This window comes from Octopus bimaculoides, chromosome 12, assembly GCF_046866305.1.
Source record: "Octopus bimaculoides isolate indiv1 chromosome 12, ASM4686630v1, whole genome shotgun sequence".
In the NCBI taxonomy this organism is placed as follows: Eukaryota; Metazoa; Mollusca; class Cephalopoda; order Octopoda; family Octopodidae; genus Octopus; species Octopus bimaculoides.
The window spans coordinates 9,028,276-9,055,249 of NC_142939.1; the positions used below are offsets into that span (position 1 = coordinate 9,028,276).

A 26,974-nucleotide genomic window follows, 5' to 3' on the forward strand; every position below is an offset into this window, starting at 1 on the left:
TATTCATTTATTCAATTTAACATTTTCTTTAAGGAAGAAATTAAGCGTCATTCCTTTTGTGAAGAAAATCAAACATTTTGATTATTTTTGATGTTGTTAGACTTGTTCCTTAAATGTAAGAAACCTCTATTGTTGATGGAGTTATGGCAAACGCTGTGGTAGATTCTCTGCAAACAGTTCACTGGCTGTAATTCCCAGTTGAAACATCTTTATCTGTACTATTAATGTCCTCAGGAAAGCCTTGAACATCACAGGAACTCACTTTACCTGCTCTTAAAATCTATTGTCACCATAACTATGTTAGAAACCATAATTTGTAATAGAGATTGTGAGGGTGCTGTCATTATATTTAAAAAAAAAAAGTTTATTCCAGATATAATTCTTTAATCCAATGATCCTCAATCTTTTTTGCCCCATAGACCCATTTCATGCAAGACAATTTTTCCATGGACCAGGATATCCTGTGCATAATGTAATTTAATTATTGTATATAATGCATATATATATATATATTACGCGCGGGTGGCACATGAGATGCACCATTTTGAGCGTGGCCGTTGCCAGTACCGCCTGACTGGCTCCCGTAGGATTTTCCAGCGAGATCGTTGCCAGTGCCCCTGGACTGGCTTGTGCGGGTGGCACATAAAAGACACCATCTCGAGCGTGGCCGTTTTCGTGCGGGTGACACGTAAAAGCACCCACTACACTCTCTGAGTGGTTGGCGTTAGGAAGGGCATCCAGCTGTAGAAACTCTGCCAAATCAGATTGGAGCCTGGTGTTGCCATCCGGTTTCACCAGTCCTCAGTCAAATCGTCCAACCCATGCTAGCATGGAAAGCGGACGTTAAACGATGATGATGATGATGATGATTACATATACATTGCATATATAATGTATACACTGCATACATATTACATATATAATGCACATATATATATATATATTACATATATATATAGATATATATATATATATATATATTACATATATAATGTAAAAGTGCCCTGCTGTCTTTGATAGTCAGTATAATAAAAATAAAAGATTTATTCTTTCTGTGTAGCCCAGTATCAAATGATCTGCATAGTCGGGGATCCTTGCTTTAATCAATTTCTATGGTGCTTATAATGTCAGTAGCCATAGCTGGTATGATACTGAAAGATATGAGGCTAATTATTTTGATAGATAAGTAGCTCTTATAACGAATGTCTGTCAGCCATAAACATGATCGTAAAGGGAGAAATATCTAGCCTTTTTAGAATTTGTAATAAAAATTTGATATTCTGATAGCAATGCAAATCACATGAAGAACTGAGTGAGTTAACTTCCACATCCAATATCAGTAAATTGAGTAACAATAACACACAGTGGTTAGTTTTATTTAGTTGTACTTCTCTTTCTCTTACTTCAAAATTGGCTTTGTGCCTAGCCCAAAGATTTAAATATAAGGAAATTGGAGTTAGCCAATTGGCAGAGAACCAAAACCATTATTATGAAATGCAAAAACATTATTATTATTATTATTATTATTATTATTATTACTATTATTATTATTATTATTACTATTACTATTATTACTATTACTATTACTATTATTATTATTATTATTATTATTATTATTATTACTATTACTATTACTATTACTATTATTATTATTATTATTATTACTATTATTACTATTACTATTATTACTATTATTACTATTATTATTATTATTATTATTATTTATGTGGCAAGCTGGCAGAATCGTTAGCAAGAGAGACAAAATGCTTATTGGCATTTTTTCCAGCTCTTTACACTTTGTGTCCAAATACTGTCGAAGTCAACTTTGCCTTTCATCTTTTCGGGGTCAATAAAATAAACTATCTGTCAAGTAATGGGAGTTGCTGTAACTGACTATACCCTTCCACTAAAATTGCTGACCTCGTGTCAAAATTTGGAACAATTATTAAGGCAGTGAGCTGGCAGAATCATTAACACAGCTGTTAAAATGCCTAGCAGCATTTCTCATGACCCTTTATGCTTTGAAGTTCAAATCCCACTGAGGTCGACTTTACTTTTCATTTTTTTTTTTGAGGGCAATAAAGTCAGGTACTAGTAGTCAAGTACTGGGGTTGATGTAATCAATCGGCCCCTCCCCTTTAAACTTCTGGCCTTGTGCTAAAATTAGAAACCATCATCATCATCACTATGGTGGACTGACAATATAATCAGTATCAGAAAAAATGTCTTGCAGTATTTAGTTACAGTCCTTTACATGCTGAGTTCACATTCAACTAAAGTCAACTCTGCCTTTCATTCTTCCTGGGTTGATAAAGCACCGAGATTGAGCTAACTGCCCACACTCCTCCTTCAAATACATAACCTTTTGTCTGTTAGAAAATCAGTGTTGTCTTATATAAGCTTCATGACTTTATACAGGGTTGGTCAAAAGTCACCTGACAGTAAATCAAACCCATTTTAGTTCCAAGATTTATTTATGTTTAATAATTGGATGTATTTAATAACAGCGTCTAAATATGAAACATCATGAAAATTGTTCAAACTGAAGTCCTTCTTGAGTGACACATTTTTCCATTTGAGTCAATACAGAATTACAAATAGTATTTATGGAATTTTGAGTGTCATTTGGCCAACCCTGTATGATCTTCAATTCTACGAAGGCTGTTTTCTGCTTGCATATGGTTAGTATTTATAAAATATCAAAATAATAAGATTATGTTGTTCATCAATAGCTTCCAGTTTTATAAACATTTGTGTTGGGTATAGATAAAAAGAATCTTAATTAGTAATTATTGTCATTTTCTCCCTGACTAGCTCAGTTTTTAAAAAGTTTAGTCACAAATATTCAAGCCATAACATTTTTGACTTCACATATAAATATGAACTTCTTTATCTGTGTTATTTAAGGAAATTTGGCTGCTATTTCTAGTATATCAAGTGAGTACATTGACTCCTCATCAGTTTTGAGAGTCCTCATAACATTAATTAGTAATCTTAAAGCCAGTTTTGATTTCTATTTTGTATTGCCTCAGAGAAGCATTAATTGAAACTGAAACAATTAAAAAAAAAAAGGGACATTCTGTGGTATTTTGATAAGCTTTTAGTCACCCTTAGAATAAGAAAATATATGGTTTTATGAAATTCATAAGCAGAGAGATGAACAGCTATCACTGAATAAAAGCAACTTCATGTCCCCTTGTGGAAATGACAAAACAATTGACATAATGCCATTTGATGTTGCTTGACCACACCAAATTAATATAAGGTATGAATACTAGAATTTGTTTTCCTAACTTCTAAGTAGGGATTTATCATATGGTATAAAACATATATAGAGGAGGTAAATTTTTGAAATGTCGTAATTTCTATGTTAAAGGACTTGTCGTTATTTCATACTTACTAATAAATAAAATTTCTTGAATTTTCTCATAGCCATCCATATCAGCAAATTCATAAAATCTCTTTTTCAGAAGTCATCATGCACCTTTCTATTTTTGTCAAATGAATTACTCTTAAAACTACACTTTTTTTTTTTTATGGAAAAAAAACTTATTCTGAGGCTAAAGACCTGATCAGAATGCTTGCAACAGTATGGATTACCCATATATCTATCTGTTTATCTACTAAAGGCACCTATGGACCAAGTGGTTGTGTTAACCTGGACGATGGATTGTGCCTACCACCTTGTAACAATAATGGCCTCTCCAGTAGGCTGCCATAAAGTTTCTGTTTTTCAAATTCTATTCAAGGCTTTGATTGATCTGGCATTATGGCTGAAGACACTAGCTGAGTTGCAACACAGTGGGATTGAACCTGAAACTACATGATTGTGAAACAAACACCTTAACCATACAGCCATATTTGCATCCACACTTTGGTCAGCTCTGGGCTTTAGTAAAATATACTTAACCAAGGTGTCACACAAACTTTTTAATCACTTGTCTATGCCCGTGTCCATAATTCAATAACTAAATCACTATAGCTGTAAAGATTTTCAATTCATATCTACATAACATTATAATCACTTCATAACTGACATAGATTTATTTACACACTACTATCATTTTTGTCGTGTTCTTTCATGTGTGTGTGTGAAAGAGAAAGAGAGCAAGAATTGTCATTGGCAATCTCTGAATGGTCTACAGAAATCTTCACATTATCATTTTGCAGGAATCACAATGTGCCTGGTAGTTACAGTTTTCTCCAAATTACTGTATTTGATGGCATAAAAGATGCATTGGCATATTAGATACACCCCAATTTCAGCAGCACATATTAAGGAAAAAAAATTTTGATGCATTAAAACACCTGATATTTAAGGTGATCTTGCATATAGGACCTGGGACAAATTCGCAAAACACTTTTTGGGGAGATACAGTGTGTCTTATATCCCTTCAAATACAGTATGTATAGAAATATATAATATATATATATATTCCCATAATGGTGGGAAGAGAGAAAAGATGTCTTGGTGACATATAAAACTGAGTTCATAAAAAAATATTTTAGAAAAACACAATTTTCTCATTTGACATACTTTTATTTGGTGTTTTTGATTTCTACTTTAGTTTTCAGAAATCAAAACCTAATTTTTAAATGTTTAATAACTTTTTTAATTAGTTATATAAAATATGCTTTAGGAATCATAATTTACATTGGAAATACAACCAAAACAGTTTGTTTTCTCGTTCCTCTAAAACTCTTGGGTTTATAACTGAATAAAAAAAATAAAAAAAATACACTACTAACATCATACATTAAGAAAAATGCAGTTGATGTATTTCTTAGTCATAATCCATGACATTCCATAATTCCAAGATATTGAAACGCTTCTTTGATAGCGATTTTTCAATATTTAGACTATTTTGCTCAAAAAATTTTCACCAAAATACTCTGTATTTCATCTTTATTCACAAAGAAAATATTTCACATATTTAACCCTTTAGCATTCAGACTATTATGTCAAATGTAATGCTTATTTTTTCACATTGTTTTGAAATTAATCATGCATTATTATCTCATATCTTCAAAATTTTAATGATGTAATTATTGCAGGGTGTTTGTGAAAGGCCAGTTTGAACATAAAACAAGTAGAATTTTTAGGCCAGATGCAGCTGATTTAAATGCTGAAGGGTTAAATACAAAATTTCCTGAAATGTTGAGACAACATTGTTTGAAATGTTTATCAATTAAAATTGACCCTTTAAATGTTTTGTCTTTTTTCTTGTCAAGGGGTTTGTGTTCATCAAAAAAAAAAAAAAACTTACATTTATACAAAATATATTGATTTTCTTAATTCAATCTGTTTTCAGTTTTTTTTATTCGATTAAAGATTTTTGTTTTTAAATGTATGTCAGTAATAAAGTGTATTGTAGCCTTAAATTATTGGGCCGGCATGGAATACTATATTTTCATACAGTAATTTAATTCAGAGTACCCTTGATGGATTTTGCAAATGTTCTCTCCCTACTACTGCAAAGATGAAATAACCCTGCTAGCTAATGTAATACATTTCTCAGGCACTGTGACTCTTGCTGTTTACAGTTAAGGGTGGGAATAACTGTACCTCCCTATCATCCCTTTTTCAAGATACTTGGACCCATCCATTGAATAAGCTAAGCATATTTATCTAGATTACAGTGCAGTATTGTTACTATTCAGGTAAAAAAACAAACTGTTGACCCATCTGACCATTAACAGACATTCTCTCAACCTAACCTGCTGGTCTTATTAACACTAACATGTACTGATCATGTCTAATAATTTTGTGACCTGTCAGCTGACCTTTTATAAGCACTATAATTTTATTTCACAGATGTGGTGCCTCAGCGTGGCCAGTCTTTTGTTTCTGCTCTAAAACTACATAAAAACACCTTTAAAAAGTGCCAAAACTATAAAATCTGTTAACTTCAATTCAGTTGAAGTTAACGGAAATTAATTAGTTCAATAATGATTTCGAAAGTTAATTTAAAAGTTAAATCGTTAACGAAAATGTTAACTTCGTTAAGTAATGATTTCATGCCCAGGTTTGCAGAATACATATATATACATATTCCTGGAATTAAGTGGTGAAATACAAAGTAATTTTATAGCCTTATCAAGTTTTAACATCTCCTTTTCACTTTTATATCTAAAACCATAGTAAAATAAAGAAATAAGCTAGCCACACATAAATAAATTCACTTCGTTTCTGACCACACTTGTGGAAAGACCCTGAAGTAAGGCATAGCAGAATATTGCCAGTTGCATATGTCACTGCACATCCTTTGTGCAGTAGAAACATGTGTCAGTCATTTCAACCATTTATACTGTGTAATTAACTGTCAGTCCTTTTAAGCAATTACATTGTGCAATTAACTGTTAAAATAAAAAGAAAAATTTGAAGATGTACCAGTCTCCATATTCAAAGAATACAGAGACTGGTACACTCTTCTAATTGTTTAAATTATATATATATATATATGCACATATATATATTATTTCAAAGGTGTATATACCATGCAAGTGATAAAACACAGTATCCTTTCAAAAACACACAAAAGATTCTTAACTTCACTTAAACAGTCATTGTTTGTAATATGGTGTCAAAATTTTCATTGCTCACAATTGCAACATGGTCTCTGACAATATTACATTGCATCTAACCTTTCACCTTATTAGGTGATACACACACACACACACATATGTATATATAGTTTGCAAGGTTCTGGGACTATGTTCTCCATTTTTTTTTTTTTTTTTTTTTTTTTTTGCATAGGTCAGTTATTCTGATATATGTGTGGGTCTGTATATAATATATGTATATGTATATACACCTGCACATGGTAGCTTCTGTACAATTTGTGTTCACCATCTGTCAATCTGAAGCTATGATAGAAAACAATTGCCCAAGGTACCAAACACTGATACTAAACTCAGAATTATGTGGTTGTAGAGGGAACTTCTCAACCACACAGCCATGCCTGTGCCCATTATTCGGTAACGCATATTACTGGTATTGTTCAATATGTCCCAATGTGTTATTTTAGAAACAAAACTTCAATCTTTTTTCATCTATTTCTATTTCAGTCTGGTGCATTTATATGATTTAATAATTATGATTATGTCTTTCATTATATACTAAACAAAATAATTTGTCTGGCAATCATGAATGAATGGATACACCTAGCAATACAAATGATGAAACTTCATACAAATCTTCTCATACATTTTGTAACGATGAGCAATTTTGTCCATTTTCTTTTTATTTCAAATAAATATTTAAGTAAATATATCTGTGATGCTTTTGTTGTTGTTCTATAAGTTTAAATGTATTAATACTAATTAATATATTCATCACCCTAATCATTTAACATCCATGGGTTGGACCAGTTTGACTGATTTGTTGGGTCCAAAGACCGTCTTGTGCTTAAGTATCTACTCTGGCATGGTTTCTATGTTTGGATGCCCTTCCTAATGCCAACCACTTCATGATGTGTACTGCATGCTTTTCTCATGCCACCAGCACTAAGGAGGTTGCCATGCAGCTCTCAAGCCTGCAAATCCTAAGTGGAGGGGATTTATGCTTGCAGACAAGGGCTAAGACAGAGCAGGTTCTTGTAAGGGAGCTACATGGCTACTCACACTGATTTCAACTTTGCTGATAGCATCACACTTTTCTCACAATCACAATTGCTCAAACTCTCTTCGGAAATCTCGAGTCAGCTGCTTTTGAAGTTGGTCTCTCAATAAACTGACTGAAAACAAAAACTATAATCATTGGCGAAAATACTGGTGTAAGTAATCTTACACTTTCATTAAGGGCCCATTGAGTCAGTTGCTGATCTCTACCACTCAGACTGTTGTATTTGCTCTACCAGCATAGACATTAACATTCATTAAGTGATAACATGGTCGGCATCTCACAAGTTATAAAAAATTTGGAAAGCACCACATGCATGTTTAATTCAAAGCAATGTGAATAAGCTTCACATTTAACAGAATAATCTGAATGCTAAAGAGTTAAGCAATTTTATGCTACAGTTGAAGAAACTTGGTCCAAGTTATGGCATACTGAGATCTGACACAAAACCCTATAGTTACGAAGCAAACTTCTGAACCACAGAGCCATGCATGAACATGTCAGGCTATAGCAGCTGATATGAAATACAGATATTTGTCACAAACTTTGCAATGAGTTGAAATGAAGCTGTTATCTCTCTTTCTCTTTCCATTCTAAGAACATCACTGTTAATTTTTCATAGCTAAAACTAAAATAAAAAAAAAACTAGTCACCTTCAACCCACTTAAAAGCAGCATCTTAGACATAGAAGAGAAAAAAAAAACCCAAACTTTGTCATGGTGAATAATGATATGGTAAGTGAAGTAGCATTAATGAGAACCTTCTGACCAACTGCTGTGTCTTTTATATTATGACTGACAGAGGAAGAAGGAAGAAAGGAAAAAAAGAAAGAAGGAAAGGAAACTAAGAAAACGTGAGCAAGAGTTGAGATGTGTCACTAACATAACTGAAAAAAGCAGTATGTCTAAAGAATTTGCATTTAGTAATTGAAATAAGTAGTTCCATATTGGCCAGTCACTAATGTTGCTACTCTTGTAATCTTTCATCATAATTGAAGTACTGACCAAGTAAGTGGCTGAGGATGAAATAAGAAATATTTGTTTCAGATATCATCATCATCATCATCATTATTATTAAGGCAATGAGATGGCAAAATTGTTAGCACGTACAATAAGATGCTTGGCAACATTTCTTGCAGTTTTGCATTCTGTGTTCAAATGACACTATGTTCAACTTGGCTTTTTTTTATTCTTTTAAAGTTGATGAAATAAGTGCCATTTGAACACTGGAGTCGATGTAATCAACTGACTCCCTTGCCACAAATTTCAGGTCTTATGTCTATTGTAGAAAGACTCTTTATTATTATTATTATTATTATTATTATTATTATTATCATTATTAAGACAGCAACCTGGCAGAATTGTTAGTACAATGAACAAAGTGCTTAGCAGCATTTCTTCTAGTTTTATGTTCGGAGTTCATATTCTACCAAGGTTGACTTCACCTTTCTTCCTTTCAGTATTAATAAAATAAATACCAGCTGAACACTGAGGTCAATGTGATCCACTAGACCCTCCCCAAAGTATGATCCTTCCTGTCTGTTTGATTCCAGGTTTGTGAAGAAAGCCGATGAAAAGTTACAAAACACAACCCTTAAAATTTGAGATTGTAAGGATTTGAGATATGAAATCTGTAAATGATGTAACTGTAATGGCTGATGCATAAGAGACTGTGAGTAATGACATGGACAAATGGTTAAAGGAGATTGGAATGGAATGTCCTGGAGAGCTTCTACAGAAAGTTTGCCTCTTAGGAATAGGAAAAATCATCAGCAGAAGGGTTTTGAACACTTGATGGTTTATTGGAATAAAGTGGATATTTAAGGTTACAGGGAGAATTTGAACTCAGAATGTAAAAATGGATGAAATGCCGCTAAGCATGGTTTGGGGTTCAGTCTCACTGCATGACACCTAGGGCGAGTGTCTTCTATAGCCTCAAGCCAATCAAAGACTTGTGAGTGGATTTGGCAGGTGGAAGTTAAAAGAAGCATGCGTGTGTGTGTGTGATTATGTTTGTGTTTGTAGGGGACGTATGGCCTGTGGTCCCAGCCTTGGATGAACCTTGAAACTAATGTTCAGGTCGTTTGGGCAATACTGGTGGTATATTTTCCACATCGTACAGATGATGTACCGCTTGCGGTAGCACTGGAGAGAGTAGAGCTTCAAGGCTTTAAGGCGGTCCCAGTAATCAAGATCTGTTATGCCTTCAATTCATTTAGTGAGTGCCCTCTGGGGTGATTCAGTTTTCGAGATGTTTTGTTTTGTATGGAGAGACCACAAGGGGCAGCAGTATTCGAGGTGTGGCCATACAAAGGAGGAGAAAAGCGGAATGATGACACCTTGTTCTCTGGACCGGAAGGTTCTTAAGATCCAGGAGTTCATCCTACGAGCTATATTGACCTTACTGTTGATGTGGGCTCTCCAATTGAGATTGTTGTCAACAATTACACCCAGATCTCTGATATTATTAGATGCTGTGAGCGGTTCCCCTGAAGGAAGAGAGTATGGCTGTTTTAGTATAGACTTTCTTCCAAAATGCATCAGCTCAAATTTTCCCTCATTCAGTTTCATTTTGTTTCTGTCTGTCCATATACACAAACACACACACACACACACACACACACACAGATGTTCAACTATTTATTGTTGGCACTCCGTCGCTTATGATGTCGAGGGTTCCAGTTGATCCGATCAACGGAACAGCCTGCTCGTGAAATTAACGTGCAAGTGGCTGAGCACTCCACAGACACGTGTACCCTTAACGTAGTTCTCGGGGGATATTCAGCGTGACACAGTGTTACAAGGCTGACCCTTTTGCATTACAGGCACAACAGAAACAGGAAGAAAGAGTGAGAGAAAGTTGTGGTGAAAGAGTACAGCAGGGTTCGCCACCATCCCCTGCCGGAGCCTCGTGGAGCTTTAGGTGTTTTCGCTCAATAAACACTCACAACGCCCAGTCTGGGAATCGAAACCGCGATCCTATGACCGCGAGTCCGCTGCCCTAACCACTGGGCCATTGCGCCTCCACGCTCAACTATTATCCCCTTCCAATCTTTTTCTTTCATTTTGTTCTCTTCTCAGAAATCTTATCCCATTGCATTTTTTTGTTTGCTTGTCTTTTTTTTTCTCTCTAACCACCTCCCCTGTCATTATGAGACAATTATTAGCAGGAGAATGCGGCAACCATATCTTACTGCCCGACAGACACACTGACGGACGGACGGACGGACGGACTGAAAGCACAAATACCAAAACTATAGCAACTAGTGACCACTGCCACTTAAACAGCATTAATCACTGACAATAGTAACTTACACAGAAAAAAATTCAGTTGCTTTTTTGGCTTGACAACGCATATCCACGCCCCTTCCACCCCCTTTAACATCATTCACCCTCCTTGCAAATCTCTCGCTTTTTCTCTCTCACTGTCTTTCTCTCTATCGCCATCTATGTCAACCTCTGTCCTCTCTCTTTCACTCAAACTCTCACTTCCATCCCTCCCTTACCACTTGATCTCTTAACCTTCCTCTCTCTCTCTCTCTCTCTCTCTCTCTCTCTCTCTTTCTCCTTCTGTGTATGTGTCTATACACACACATACTCATAGAGAGAGGGAGATAAAGAGAGAGAGAGAAAGAGAGGTTAAGAGATCGTGTGTGTGTGTGTGTGTGTCTATACACACACATACTCATAGAGAGAAGGAGATAAAGAGAGAGAGAGAGAGAGAGGTTAAGAGATCGTGTGTGTGTGTGTGTGTGTGTGTGTGTGTGTGTGTGTGTTCCTTCTACCCTTGTCTCTACTCTTTCTTTCGCCTCTACTTCACATATTCTATCTTTCTTTCCCACACTTGATTTGGCAGAACCCTGTCACTCTCTTTCTTTCTCCCTCTCTTTCCCTTTGCCTTGTCTCATAAATTCTTGCCATGCACATTAATTGAAAGAACTACAATTTTGTTTTTACTTTTTGAATTGTTTTGTATTGTTTCTTCCAAAACAAGCTGAAGTGGTCAGAATTTAATTGTGTTGAAATTATTCAAGATAGATATTTAAGACAAAAATTAGAAGAAGGAGAAAGAATTTTTTTTTTTACCCCCTAATAACATGTTATTCAAAAATAATGATGACACATTTTTGAGTGAACTGGTGGCCAACTTTCAAAAACTTAACGCTTACTACAAACTATCTTTCACGATAATTTCCAAAAACACAGGAACAAACTGGAAATTACTGCATGTAAGTTCTCAAACTTTTAACATAAATCTTAACCAAGTTTGTAAATATTGTTTTTAAGTTTGTTTCATTTTCACACATTCATTATAAACCTTATCTTTGTGGGTGGAGAGGGAGGTGTTGCCTTCTTGCAAATATGAAAACTTTGTGTATGTGTCCAAACTGGTGCATGTGAGAAGGCTAGTGGTTGGATTTTGTCTAGAAATCACAGTCGAGAGGAAGAAGCAACTGCTCGGAATGCAGGATGGTTGGGGATCTTGGTATTACATGATTCTGTTTAGGTGGCATTTCCCACCCTACAGTGGGTATCTCTGTTTTCTTTTGTTATATATTTGTAATGTTTTCCATATTTATATTGTATTTTTGCTCCTTCCATGATTATTGTATATGTAATGTACACTCCAATGCATTTTGATTATATGCGTGAGGGCTTCTGTAACCAAAGAAGGAGGTATTGCCATAATGTTTTTTTTTTTTTTTTTGAGCTGGACGGATCATTAGTGCATCAGATAAAATGGTAAATAGCATCTCTTTGGTTCTGCCGAGGTCAACTTTGCTTCTTATCCTTGAACAAGATAGGTTCTGGGGTTGATTTTATCCAGTGGTTCTCAACCATTTTTTTGCCTATGGACACCTTCAGTTCCTCTTTTACTCTGGTGGACCCCCATAGCCAGTCACTAAATGAAAAAAAAGTCATACTGTATTTTTATAATTAAATATTATTAGGAATTGTGTAAAAGAAGATAATCAGTGCTCTTGAAATAAAGTCCTTTACATTGTTTGTTCTGCACTGAGTTGCATAGACATTCCCTAGCCAATCCTGCTGTCAGTAATGTAGTAGAGCAGAGATTAGCTCATTGAAAACTTCTAATCTTCAAAACCAATGTTCACCAACTGTGATATAAATAAATAAAATGTTAAGGTTCACGAAAATGTAAATATTTGTCTTTCAATAGTTTGTTTGAGGATTCATTGTTAAAAAATCCGTAAGCACATTTGAATTTCCTTCTATTGTATAACTTCTCCTTACTTGAGAGGAATTAACTTTAAAAAATCCGTAAACACATTTAAATTTCCTTCTATTGTATAACTTCTCGCTACTTAAGAGGAATTAACTTTGAATTACATTTAAAGCACTTTCATATTAATATTCCTCTTGGAATTGTAATCTATTCATTCAATCAGGTAACCGTTGCTTAGAAATAGTCTAGGTGTTATTGATACAAGAAGTAACCAAATTTGAAGTATGGTGTTAATCTTGTAGGTATTAGTGTCAGCAATAGAACTGATATGAGTTGATAGTATAGAGATCTTAGGAATTCCATTCACAGGAGCTGGACTGTATAGTTTTCTTTATAGAAAAATTGGTGCTTCAAGCGTACTTGAAGCAGTAGACCAAGAAAGTGCAATTAAAATTATGACTTTAATAACATGAATAGTAAATGTATAAATATCTAACTCTGGTAAAAATAAATAAATAAATAAATAAAATGATAAAATTCTTTTAAAAAAGCAGGTGTGATTAAGAAGCTTGCTTCCCAACCTCATGGTCTTGGGTTCAGTTCCACTGTGTGGCATATTGGGCAAGTGTCTTCTACTATAGTCCTGGGGAAATCAAAGCCTTGTGAGTGGATTTGGTAGATGAAAACTGAAAGAAGCCTGTCATATAAATGTGTGTGTGTGTGTGTGTGTGTGTGTGTGTGTGTGTTTATCCCTCACCACCACCTGACAACCAGTACTGGTTCATTTCCGTCCTTGTAACTTAGCAATTCAGCAAAAGAGGATTGATAGAATAAGTACCAGTCTTAAAAATTAAATACTGGGGTTGATCTGTTTGCCTTAACACCTTAAGACAGTACTCCAGCATGGCCACAGTAAAAGATAAAAGACAAACAAAATAGAATTAAATGAATACGGTGGGAATTGAGAGTTTGCTTCTGATATCCTGAACTAGAAGAATCTAGTTGCTAGAGCTGAGTCAACAAGGGATCATCTTCGGGGCTGTTTAACTTGCTAGAAGTAGCAACCAAATTATCTCCTATGATGCTTAAAAAAAGAAGAGCCTCTAGAACAATGTGTATTAAAAGCTGGCATGGGCATGTTTTGAGTAGCTTTGATCAGAGATTACTTTAATCAGGGCTTACCTGGGACCACATAGCAACAACTTGATAACAAATAGAAAGATTAAGGTAAAAAATGATTGAATCTTTCATGGATATTATACATATAAGAGAAATAGCAAAGTACGTAAAATAAAATAGTCCCTCAGTCATAATAATAATGTTTCAAATTTTGGCACAAAAGAAGACACTTGTCCAAGGTGCCATGCAGTGGGATTGAACCTGGAACCTGGTTAGGAAGCAAACTTCTTACCACATAGCCATGCCTGCACCTATATATCATTGGCTTTTTTTTTTTCTTTCTAAAACTCAAAGTGTATCATATATGCTGGTTTCTTATAATATCATTTACATGAAAATAAAAGAAACATTTCTTTCAAAGGATGGATTATAAATTGGTTGGAAATTATTCTTTTTTTTTTCTTTTTCTGTCTTTTCCTAGCATGGTATACATGAGATATGCAGTGCAAGACTTCCACAGCTTGCTAATGTTAAATGGAATATTCCTGGAATGGATGTCTTATAAATAACTTATGCTGAGCTGATGGTGAATTCTACACTGGATTATTGTATTGGAAATATGTGATAATGAGGAAATCTTACCTTAAAATATCAGTGATGTGACCAATTTTGGTTTGGCTATATTTGTTATATGGAAATGGAAACACACAGAACCAACTTTGCATTCATAACAGTCAACTTCATCTTTTCTTCAATTGGTGCTTTAATGTGTTTTATTTCACTTGTGTACAAACTCTGCAAGGGAATATCTTTACCAAAATTGTGGAAATATTCCATTTGTTTACTTGATACTTCAGCATTATTCTTTGGAATTGGTCTGGTGATGCATCTGTGTATTTTAGTACTCAATGGTACAACTCCCAAATTCCTTGTGTTGGCATCGTCAAGTTTAATGTTGTTTGGATATATGGATGGTTTGTGCTCTTTTATTACATTCCAGACAATTCTATTATTTGTACAGAATCCAAGAAAGATATCCAGTACATCAAGCCACCAGCTTGGTTCCTCAATAATAGTACTCACTGGCATAAAACTTGCCTGTCTGCTCCTTTCTATCTTGCCAGTCATCCCTAAACAAGACCAACTCAAACCTTCCAGGGGCAACCTCTTCCCTCTTTATGACCCACAAGAATCTGGGGGTACATACACTTCTCTGTTGGTAATTTGTTTCTGGATAGTCATCATGACCACGTTTATTTTTAGTATTATTGGATTAGTGAAATCCCAGAAGAAAAACAGCTTGGTACATGATTCCAGTGAAGACGTGCATGTTTCTGTAATATCGCAGGGACAGATGTTACACAAAATACTCCTGGTCGAACAATGCATTTACACAGCTGTTAGCATCATGATAACACGACTACTTTTTCGGCAATCGGTTTCGCAGACGACCAACACCAATCACCACGACACAACAATTATCACAGTTAGCATTTATCTCACACTCCATGGAATTTTCACAAACCTTGGAAATTTTCTGTGGATGAAGAAAGAATGTTGTGGAAAACCAAATGACATTTCACAGGAATCTCGTCATCTAAAACGACTGGAACTCTTACGAACGGAGGTAAAAATGTTACGTTGTTTCTGTTAGAGTTGGTTTTATTTATTTATTTTTTTCTTTAATTATAATTGATGCTCCAATTATTATTGGTGCAGTTTTTTAATTTCATGCCCTAATATCCGACTTATTTCAATTTCACTGTGAATCTGTTAGATTGAATTACAATCTAATTTACAAGGAAACAAAGAAAAAGAAAAGGGGATGAGATTAAGCAGCAGAAGGGATGGGAGGGAATACACCCCCCAGAACAAATGCCATGGTCAGTTGCACCCTGTGGACAAGACTGTGATGCTGTTGCCATGGAGAATAGCCTGCAACACTCATGGCAGCAGCCATTCCATCTCGCATAGCCTGTTTCTCAGACAGGCTGCAGCTATCCCCAATATTTTAGAGGAAATTGGCAGTGCATGGTCCAAAAACACCTGTTGGCTTGATGGTGACCAGCAAAAACTGATAGCAGCCAGTCAGGCCCCCAAATGTGTTTGTGTTTCTCTCCTCTGTGTTATGGGCAACAATATCTGGGTTTGTGGCTGATGCAACAAGGCTGGAGCCAGAGAATATGTTGCTGCACATCATATGGGGAAAGAGTTATTCCATCAGAGTGCTTTCCATACCTGCAGTTGAGACCTACTGGCTCCAGTTGAGATGGAAAGCTAGTAACATCAAGGCCCCTTCTAATTATGTCATTCAGAGCAGCATGTCAAGAGAACCAGTCCACTCTATGTGTTGTTAGCTGCTGTCTCTGTTGGCCATCTCCTACAGTGTCTGTCAATGCTCTCTCTGCTACATCTCAAAGCTCTCTGTCTACTAGTCACAGAGTGTCAAATTTATACTGATTGATAGGCTCAGAAGGAAGCACACCAAAAATGAACTAATTGTTGGAGCCCGTTCCACGCAAAGTTGTGATTGGTCAGATTTTGTTGATCATGTAGGCAATATTGTAGCAAATTGCAACATTGGGTGAATGCTGAATATTCCCACAACATGCTTCTCAAAATATTTCTTTATCCATTTCTGTTTTTGCAATCTTGTTGAATATTGGTCAAGTGGAGTCTTTTTTTGGCAATGTCTTTATTAAACCAAACGTTTTGTAGTCCCATTTTTATTTCAGTTTTTTGTTTTTAATACTTTCTGTAATGATTCACAATTCTCTTTATAGCTGTTATTTCGGATAACAGAATTAGGTTACTTTTTTTCTATCTTTCTTCATATTTTATAACTATTTGCATTAGTTCCCATTTGTTATTTACAATATATATTTGTAATCCAATAGCAGATATTTTATAATAATTTTATAACTGCAGACAACCTCTGCCTCTTTGTATTTATGGGAATATCCATTACTTCTTAGTGAGATTCTGGGTGGTGTCTTCTAAATGCATTCATTGTTTTCCTTGTTTTTCAATTTTGATTTGACAATCCACCTGACTTCCTGTTGAAAATATAACTATAACTTATTACGAGGGTAGTTAAACCATCAATACATAGTATCATAACATTCACTTTCATTTTAAAAGTAATCTACTATGTCCATAACATCCTTTACCAATTGTTTTTTTCCATTTTTTTAAACTCCATCTGCCACATTTTTCAGTATAGAAGTCACTGAAGTATATAGTGTAAACATGTAAACACCTTCACTATCTTATCAAATCCTTCTGAATTTCACATGGAAATATTGGTCCTCCAGATTTTAATTTTTTTTGGTTGTAAATTTTGATCTGAAAAATCCAACTTGTATACCAGAAAATAGAGTAGTTCATTAATTTCTAAGTGTTTGTTAGAATTTAATTATTTTTACTCCATCTAGTTCATTATTTCTTAAGTATTTGTAAGTTTGTATTTGGCCTAAATTTGTTATCTTAATTTCTGAATCTAACGAGGTATTACTAATCATATTAATTCTCCACTTTTTAAAGTAGCTTTCGTTTATTTTCCCAAACTGAATTTCATGCCATTTCCCCTACAAAATTTTCTTCATATGTTTGTCATCTGCAGCACACAACTTGAGGCCATCAAGAGACCATTGATTATCTCTACTCCATAGCATTTTTATCCGCTTCCACTATAGGTGCATGGCTGAGTGGTGTTTGGCTCACAATCATAAGTTTGTGAGTTTGATATCCGGTAGAGCATTGTGTCCTTGAGCAAGACACTTTATTTCACATTGCTCCAGTTCACTCAGCTCGCAAAAATGTAATTCGAAAGGCCAGCTTTGTCATATGCTGTGTTACGCTGAATCTCCCTGAGAACTACACCAAGGGTACACATGTCTGTGGAGCGCCTAGTCATATGCACAATAATTTCATAAGTAGGCAGTGCTTTTTACATGCCACCAGCACAGGAGCCAGTCAGTGGGTACTGGCATCGACCACGTCCAGATTATATATGTATATATATAATTCCTGCAGATTTTGTGGCATGACTACATAACATATTCCTGTACTATCACTAACTTGCACCAAAATGTAATCATACACTGTTTGTTGAGTAGCCTCCTTGACATATTTTCTGATTAAATTTGGATTTTTATGAGGCATCTTTTTTAAGAAAAACCCATCTTTTAACAATTCAATTTCAAGTTAAATATATTGATAATAGATTGCTCATAAAAAATACCACTAGATTGAGCTGCAACAAGAATTCTCATGAAGTTTCCACAGGTAATTCAATGATTTTCGTTATTAATGACAGTAGTAGGTTTAATTCAGAAAAGCAATCAGTATATTTTACTTAATGTGGATATAGTGTAAGAAAGCCACAGCACTACAGTATTCGTCTTGAGAAAGCATCTCATTTAGACATATAGGTACAATGTTTTTAACCATAGGTCTGTTCAGTCAGAACTAGTATATGGACAAATAACAATTCATACAAACTCATGTTGTGTGAGTGTATGTGTGTGTGAGTGTGTGTTTGTGTCTCCTTGGCTTGGCATCTCATGATAGTCGTAAATGGTTGTCACTGTCATACATGCAGTGTCATTCATTTCCAGCAGATTGCAAGAACATGCCTGGCCACAGGGAAATTATTCTGTTATTTGTTATGGATTTCATTAGAACTATTTTTATTCTTGACGTGTGTCTGGAAAAGGTAAGTCCTGATTGATTGAGAGAATAGCTTATATCAGAATATATTTCATTGCTATTTTACAGCACTCTGGTAAACATCACTTCTTAGCTTCTTGGATCGACAACAAGAAATTCCTTCAAACAGGTCTAATGAAAACCTACAGTCAAAATTGGCAGAAACTGTGGGCACAAGAAATCATGGTTCTTGGAATGTTACGAAAGGTGAAACACCCAAATCTATTGCAATGTCTTTGGACAAGCAACACTAACCCTTATTATGAAATTGTTTCTTTACTCAGTCAAGATACAGTTTCTAGTGATTCAAGGTATTACTGTTTTTATCATTCTACCAAATAACCCCATCAAAGATCCAGGCACATCTATAACACACTACTATATACTACATACTTACACCCAGTGCAGTCATGGGTAGACTGCAAGCTGTGGGACTCTCTGAATAGCATGCCAAATGAAACATTACCTTTAATTTATTTAGTTGTGCAGTCCACCTGATGATGAACCATGTCTCATGTGGTCTGCTTCTCAAAAAAGGTTGCCCATGCCTAACCTAGTGCAACAGTTAATAGACTATCATTTACAATACACCACTTCCATTTACAACACTACCAACATAAATACTGCTTTCAAATTTTGGCATAAAGCCAGAAATTTCAGGGAAGGGGTTACGTTGATTACATTGACCCCAGTACTGACAGTGCTCAACTGGTACTTATTTTTATCGACCCTGAAAGGATGAAAGGGAAAGTCGACCTTGGCAGAATTTGAACTCAGAAAGTAAAAATTAACGAAATGCCACTAAGCATTTTTCCCGCCATGCTAACAATTCTGCAAACTCACCACCTTATATCAACATAAATATTACCACGATATACAGCATGCTATCACTATATGAAATGCACAGGCACAACATCAATTTTCTGCAACCTTTGGTTCCAAAGTCATTCTGAACAACTGATTTTCCCAAACCAAATTTAATTTACTTAAATAATTAAATGAAATACAGGTACATTATTATAAATAACACAGTTTTATCAATTCAGTACTGTGTAAGGTACCAATAGACTAGTCTGGCAGCTGCAGGAATCTGAAGTTTCTCTTCATATATTAGTGAAGATTATAAGAGTTTTCAGATTATCAATATCTGGAGAGTCAGTGTTCTATCTGTACTAATATATACAAAATTCTACCATTTACCACAAAATATTACCACCTGATGCAAAACACTACCAGTATGTACAACATTACTATTATGTACGGCACACTAGCACCATATACAACACTTTATTGCTATATATAGATTGCAACCACCACATGCAACATGCTATGTACAACGCCTTACTAACAAATACAATACACAACCATCAAACACAACACACTGTTACCTAACTTAGTGTACTACCACCTAATGCAAGACAGTGCCACTATGAACAAATATTTTTATGTGTTGTACTTTAATGGTAGTGTGTTGTATATTGTGTATGTTGGTAGTGTACAATTATGTGGTAGTAGTGTGTTGTGTACAGTGATAGTGGTTTGTATATCTCTGCCCTTTTCATAATTTATTGATTGTGTCATTATTTAAAAACATTTTTATACAATACTAAACAAAGAATAAAATTTATTCTGTTTTGTTTTTAAGGATTATCTGCATGGAATTTCCTGAATATGGATGTCTACGGGAATATCTTAAGACTATGGAAACTCCACTGTCTGCAGCAACGCAGTGTATGATTATAAGCGATGTATCACAAGGTCTGCAGCAGCTACATCGGCTCGACATTCTACACAAACATCTCTCTTCAATCAGAGTTTACCTTCGAGGCAACAATGGGAATGTAAGATGTTTATTATTTTACAGAATTTTTTGCAAAAAAATGTAAATTTGTTTTATATTTGTCAGACTACCTCAACCTTAATCAAAGAATACATGTTTACATGCAGAAAAAGTTGTAGGTTTAAGAAATTTGCTTTGTAACCACACGGTTCCAGGTTTCATTCCATGGTGTGGCTCTTTGAACAGGTGTCTTCTACCACAACTTTGAGATGATTAAGTACCTGGTGAGCAGAATTTACTTTTAATGTTCACCTTTCATACTGGCATGGACTGGAGTTTGATAGGATCTGAATAAATTATATGATGCTTGTGTGTAAACAGCAATACAACATGGTAGTGACATGGAGACCATGACTGTAGAGAACATGTAAAAACTAGAAAGGAATGAAGCTAGCATGCTCTGCTGGATGTGCAAAGTCAGCATGCATGAACGACAAAGAGCAATTCTGTTGAGCAAAAATTGAGCATAAGAGGAATCAGATGTATTGTGCAAGAGAGATGACTGCAATGTTATGGTCACGTAATGTATAAGGTGAATGAAACTAGTGGACAAAGGATACCCAGAAAGACATGACACAAAGTGGCGAAGGTTGATCTCAGGAGTTTGAGTTTCATGGAGGAGATGATGAAGGGTCAGGGTGTCTGGCTACATGCTGTGCTTGAGAAGATCTGATCATCCTTGGTCAAGTGAAACTGAAGTTCTGGAAGCAACATGTCTCTATACAACTCTCATCTAATTTCTTCATTTAATGTTTCCTTCACCCCTTATTCTCTATCACTGATCTCTCCAACACTTGCCAACTACAGTGTTCTGTTGCTGTGATTAAATACAGGTAGAACTAAATATTCTGTTATGATTTCTGTGACTCTAGTTACCTTTCTCACTACTTGAAACCACTTCAATTGCCTGCCATCCTTCATTCTTACATCATCCTATTCATTCACATTTTACATCGATTACTCCACCTTTTTATGCTATAAAATTTCCTCTCCCTCTACCTTTCCACTGAACCAAATCACTGACTTTAGGAATTTAACTCAAATTTCATTATAATTGCTGAAGTATTTCGGATGAAATGTTAATAGCCCTATCCAAATCTCACCCTTTCCTGGATCCTTTAGCACTAGGATGAGTATACCTTAGAATATCACAAGCTTTACTACTCCTATTCACACATACAAATGAAGAATACAGTCTCATTCTTGTGTTTCATATGTAAGTGTTTTATGTAGAGATAAAGAATTTCTGTGTGTAGACATACCCATAATTATTATATGATGATGATTAAGTGTGAAATTATTTCTTTCATTTCAGAATTCGTTGTTTCGTGCTGCTCTTGGGGATTTTGAATATGTAAGCATATTTGGGTCTCTACTACAAGGAGCAGATAACCCAACATGTAAGAGTCGTCAAACATTCTTCCTTCCAGACATTCGATCTTTCGCTCTGATTACTCTAGAAATGATTCTGTCAGTATGCAACAAATTAGTCCAAATGCCAAAAAAGAATCGATATCAAAATGTAAAGACACAGAAGTCTAATCCACAAAGTATATCTGATGTAATGTTGAACAAAGCAACTCAGTGGCAACCATTAGTTAAACCTGAGAATAAAACTGTTGTAAAGGGTAAATTGGGTTTTTTTCCTACGGCAAGTGAAGAGAGTTTACATAAGAACTGGAGTGAAATGAATCCAAATTCATTGGATAAAAGTAAAATTCCTCAGACACAGCAAAGAATAAAAACAATTTTTGTAGCTCCGGCTAATAATGCAAACATTGTGCCATCAGAGTTTTCTACAGGATATTCAAGGCATTCTTCAGTCTCACCTGAAAATGAAGATTCTCTCAGCAGCAACATTTCTATGCTTGTAGAAGCCGGAAAGGATAGTGACAGTGAAATCAGTCCAACCGAATTCAATGACTTTATTTCACCATACGAAGATAACAAACAAGATGACTTCATCTCAGAAAATAAGTTCATTGATAGGAAAACGTCTGTAGATTCTGATCCTTATAATTATCACTGGAGCTTTTTCACAAATAAACATGATTATAGCCCTCACAGCTTCTTTTTCAATGAACAATGCCCTAAAAGCTTTTCCGAAGAAAATAATTTAAACACACCAGAAAATAGTAAAGATGACACACATATGAGTGGCGAAACAGCAGCTTTTCATGAGAAAATTCAGAGTCACACAAGAAAAGATGTTAACAACATAGCTGACCAAGATTATATTTCAGAAGAAAGTCACTTGAGAAAAGTTCAGAGAAAGAATAAAGCAAGAATGAATTTACAGAAAACTCTGACTTCTCGAGGAATGCCTTTTAATCATGTTTCATCTCAAAAACCAATAAAAGATACCTTTAAAAAAAAGAAACAATTTAATGATACACAGTCCCAAAAACCATCTCTAACTCATATTAGTTCTTCTAATTCAGTATTGCCAGGGAATAAAGCCATTCTTTCTAATCCTAATAACCATTGTAAACCTTTTAATAATAAAGTCAACAATGAGTTCAGGGAAAATACAAACGATTATCAGTTCAGTTGTTCCAGTAGTTATCAAACCAACAACAGCTCTGATTTGGAATCATCTCAGAATTTTTCTTGTGATTACACTACTGATATATCTTGTCTTTCTTCAGCAACTGAAGCTTTAACTCGAAAAATTCTAAGGGAAGAAAAGTCATTATTTCAAAGGAATAATTCAGCTGACGACATACACAGAAAAATCATTGACAGTGGTTTTGAAACAGAATCTAATCCTTCCAACACTTCTAACCAAATAATATGCCATCACAACTCTGAGAAACAGCAATGGCTGGAGAACTGCTTTGACATGAAAACAAAAGAGGCGGAATTCTTACCAAGTTCAGATAATTATTTATATCTTTCCAACAATAATTTCAGTATGCAAAAGAAATCATGTTTAATATCCAACCAAGATAGTCCCATCTATAGTCCTTCTTCAAATAAGAGCAGATTTGTTTATCCAACATCTAGAAATGGTAATAGTTGTTCAAGAAGGGATGAAGTATTTGAGACAAGTTCTTATCGAACCTATGATAATAACAAAGTTAGTAATTCTGAACTTCCGTTAATGAAATCTGAATTACAGAATAGCAACAACGCTTCAAAACGATACAGAGAACTTAAACGTAAAGGTGTACCACTGAAAATATCGATTGTGTCCTCGAATACTTCTTCGAATTTTAACCATTTCTCAAACTGTTCACCCAGTATATCAGCGTGTTCAGAAGTCACAACACCGGACATGGATTCCAAAAACATATTTTTCCCTCCACAAATGTCACCATACCCAACAAAGGAGAATTACGAGAGAACATGTGATGATTACCAAAGAAAAAATAGTGCCAGTTTATTTAAACAATCACTTGAAGACAGCCCAGTATTTACAACTAAAGTAATTGGAAGCCCCTGCCCACCTACACCAACAACTACTATCCCTAACTCCCTATTCATGACATCAGAGAGACCAATCCTTGAATCTCGTATCAGTTGTAGTGACATTCCAGATTTTGGTGGGAACTGGAAATTTGGACCGAAAGGGAACAATGTGCAGAATCAAGACACAATTTCAGTTCCGAGTCGGCAATTAAGTCGACTTAACAGTGGAAGTTTATCTCACTGTTCCTCGTTATCTCACCTCAGTTTGCCAGGGAAAACCATTCAAGGAAAATATAAACTTTTACCTGGAGTAAATGAACATCATCTGGGTTATTGCATTGATCTAGTGGAAAAGCAATCCTTCCTCTCTATAGATGATTTATTACCTGCTTCACAAAGTGCCTTTAACCATCTTAAAGACAAGCTCAGTGCAACAGGTGAACTAACAAATGCAGCTAAACAGGTAAGGAACTTTGTAAATCTTACAACTCTTCTAACATTTATCTTGCTTGTGCAGGGTTCACTTATTCTACTGGTAGATGTTGGTTCAATCAATGCATCATTCAGTCTGATCTGTGAGGCCTGCCACCATCACTTATGCCTTGTAGGACCCATTTCTCACCATAAGGAGGTTACTACTCTGAGACAGATTCTGAACTCGGAATGCAAAGAGCCATTTCAGGAATCACAAGGAATCCTGTTCAATGCTGTAATAATCCCTCCTTCACTGCCTTTGTGTTTTATTTATTAACCCCAAACAGATAAAAAGCAAAGTTGATCTCAGTGGAATTAGAACTCAGAGAGCACAGAAATCTGTAACAAATGACCTCATAGTATTTTGGCTAATGCTGTATGATCTCTGAAAAATCATTACCTTTGATTTATATAAAAATTTAATTTACTTTGATTGTGTCATAAACAGTTGAAGTTGGCAAAGTAATGTTACCGTAGTGACACACAGAGGCTTAGTGAGGACACACAGAGGCTTAGTGAGAACACACAGAGGCTTAGTAAAGCTGATAATCTGGTTATCTTCAGAGACATGAAGGACGAACCCTAATATTCTTGTTTAGCTCCTGATTGATTAGAATATAATGAAAAGCATCCTAGTTATGATGACCATAACTCATCCTTCCCTTTCTTTTTCTTGATATAAACCTACATTGTCTTATATCTTCTCTTTTTCTTTCCTGGTATGATGGGGATATGACTGATATTTTTAGCAGGTTGAGAGACTGCTTAGAGGCTCACTCATTGGCATTGGCATATGGTAGAAATTGATTCCAGTACTACAAGTTAACAATACACTCTCAAGTATAAGCCAATGAGGGAGCATCTCTGCAGTCCCTCAACTTGCTAGAAATGACACTCAAAATATTCTTCAATTCACACCCTACCTTCTTTAATAAAGAAGTATACAGCAGACTATGCAGTTTCTGGAAAACAAAAGAATCGGATAATCACAGCTAGAATGCTTTTGATCATAGTTCTGCTTAACTAGAGCTTTAAAAATTGTTAGTTTTATGTCTGCATTAGAAATATGCATCATAAATATATTAATATATTCTATGATTGTGTCAGTTTATGAAAATGTTGATATATTCTATATATTCTTTCTGTATTTTTTCCTGCAGTTGATGGATATAGTGGTGTCATGCTGGTATGTTGAATCACCTCCATTGGCAGCTAAACTATGTGAACAGCTGAAGGATCCAGTTATGGAAACAACTGTTTGATAATCACATCTGTTTCATTTTGATAATTTTGTCTATTTAATATAATTCATATTGATATTAATATTGATATTTCCTTTCTTGTACTTGTAAAGAAACTCAAGAAATTTCTGGAGCAAATCTACCATAATAAGACTAAACAGTTAAACAAGGCATCGGCAAACTTTCCATGGCAGTAAGTTTTATGAGAAATTGCTCGTCATAATTAGACTACACCACTTTAAAAAAATCTAACAAATATGGCATATAATCCTGGCTATTCTGTATATCATACAAAGCAAATAATACAAAATATGTTAGAATCAGATCTAAAGATTTGTTCATTCATTTCGCCTTTGATTGTCCTTGTTAGCAATGGTTAGATGGGGAGATACTTGAGGCAGGATTTTTATAGCTGGATGCTCTTCCAGCCATCAACACTTACCTATTTTTCAAATATTTCTCTGACTTCAGAAGAATTCAAAAGTGCAGGGACAGAGGACAATTTCTTGAAAGGAAACGTCAATCAACATCATTATTTGTCACCCGGCTACGAATAATGATGTCACCACTTAAAGCCCAGTTATAAATTGTGATGTCACCTCTCATTAGCATAGTTCACTGCAGCTTCTAAATATTCACACAGACACCCATATACATACGTGCGCACACACACATACAATAGGGTTTTTGCAGTTTCTGACTACCAAATTACTCTAGGTTGGCCTGAGGGCTACAATGGAAAACACATGCCAAAGGTGAACACACGTCCTCTTGCCCACTTCTATTAAGCTTGAAATTATTACATTCATATGAGATTAAAAAACAGAAAGTTTTAGTGTGTGAACTATCTGCTCCAAATCCAGGTAAATTTACAAATAGATACCACATCATCATCAACATCATCATCATCGTCATCGTTTTAATGCCCACTTTATCACGCTCACATGGATTGGATGGAATTTGTGGAGATGAATTTTCTACAACTGGATGCTTCTCCTGTTGCCAACCCTGTCTCCAAGTAAATCAAGTATTTCCACACAACCAGGCATGTTTTCACAAAAGACAGGAAATGAAGGATGCCACTTGCATGATGGTGACACTTGTTAACAACAATCATCACATGACGTGGAGCCAGAGGAAATACATAGACAATAGACTTCTTTCAGTTTCTGTCTACCAAATTCACACACTAGGTTTGGTTGGCCCAGAGCTATAGTAGAAGGCCCATGGATTTAAGAATTCTACTGTTCGAAACTAACTGTAAAAAGCTGCCGGAGCCTTGTGGAGCTTAGGTGTTTCGCTCAATAAACACACACAACGCCCGGTCTGGGAATCGAAACTGCGATCCTCCGACCGCGAGTCTGCTGCCCT

At 35.2% G+C, this 26,974-nt stretch overlaps 1 protein-coding gene across 1 annotated transcript; it reads left to right on the forward strand.

Annotated features, from left to right (window-relative positions):
• The first annotated feature begins 11,252 nt into the window (after positions 1 to 11,252).
• LOC106876778 (uncharacterized) lies at positions 11,253 to 25,926 on the forward strand. Its single transcript, XM_014925485.3, has 6 exons — positions 11,253 to 11,849; positions 14,409 to 15,554; positions 18,707 to 18,948; positions 20,283 to 20,478; positions 21,793 to 24,351; positions 25,523 to 25,926. Exons 2-6 carry the CDS (start codon positions 14,619 to 14,621, stop codon positions 25,622 to 25,624), a joined length of 4,035 nt encoding a protein of 1,344 aa, XP_014780971.2. The 5' UTR covers positions 11,253 to 11,849; positions 14,409 to 14,618; the 3' UTR covers positions 25,625 to 25,926.
• The last annotated feature ends 1,048 nt before the right edge of the window (positions 25,927 to 26,974 follow it).

What these genes read in the sequence shown, in the direction of transcription:
- LOC106876778 (XM_014925485.3), top strand. Translation starts at nt 14,619, where the DNA reads ATGGAAATGGAAACACACAGAACCAACTTTGCATTCATAACAGTCAAC. An exon ending in ACAGTTTCTAGTGATTCAAG is followed by an intron (nt 18,949 to 20,282) that starts GTATTACTGTTT and finishes TTTGTTTTTAAG; the next exon opens with GATTATCTGCATGGAATTTC. An exon ending in TAACAAATGCAGCTAAACAG is followed by an intron (nt 24,352 to 25,522) that starts GTAAGGAACTTT and finishes TTTTTCCTGCAG; the next exon opens with TTGATGGATATAGTGGTGTC.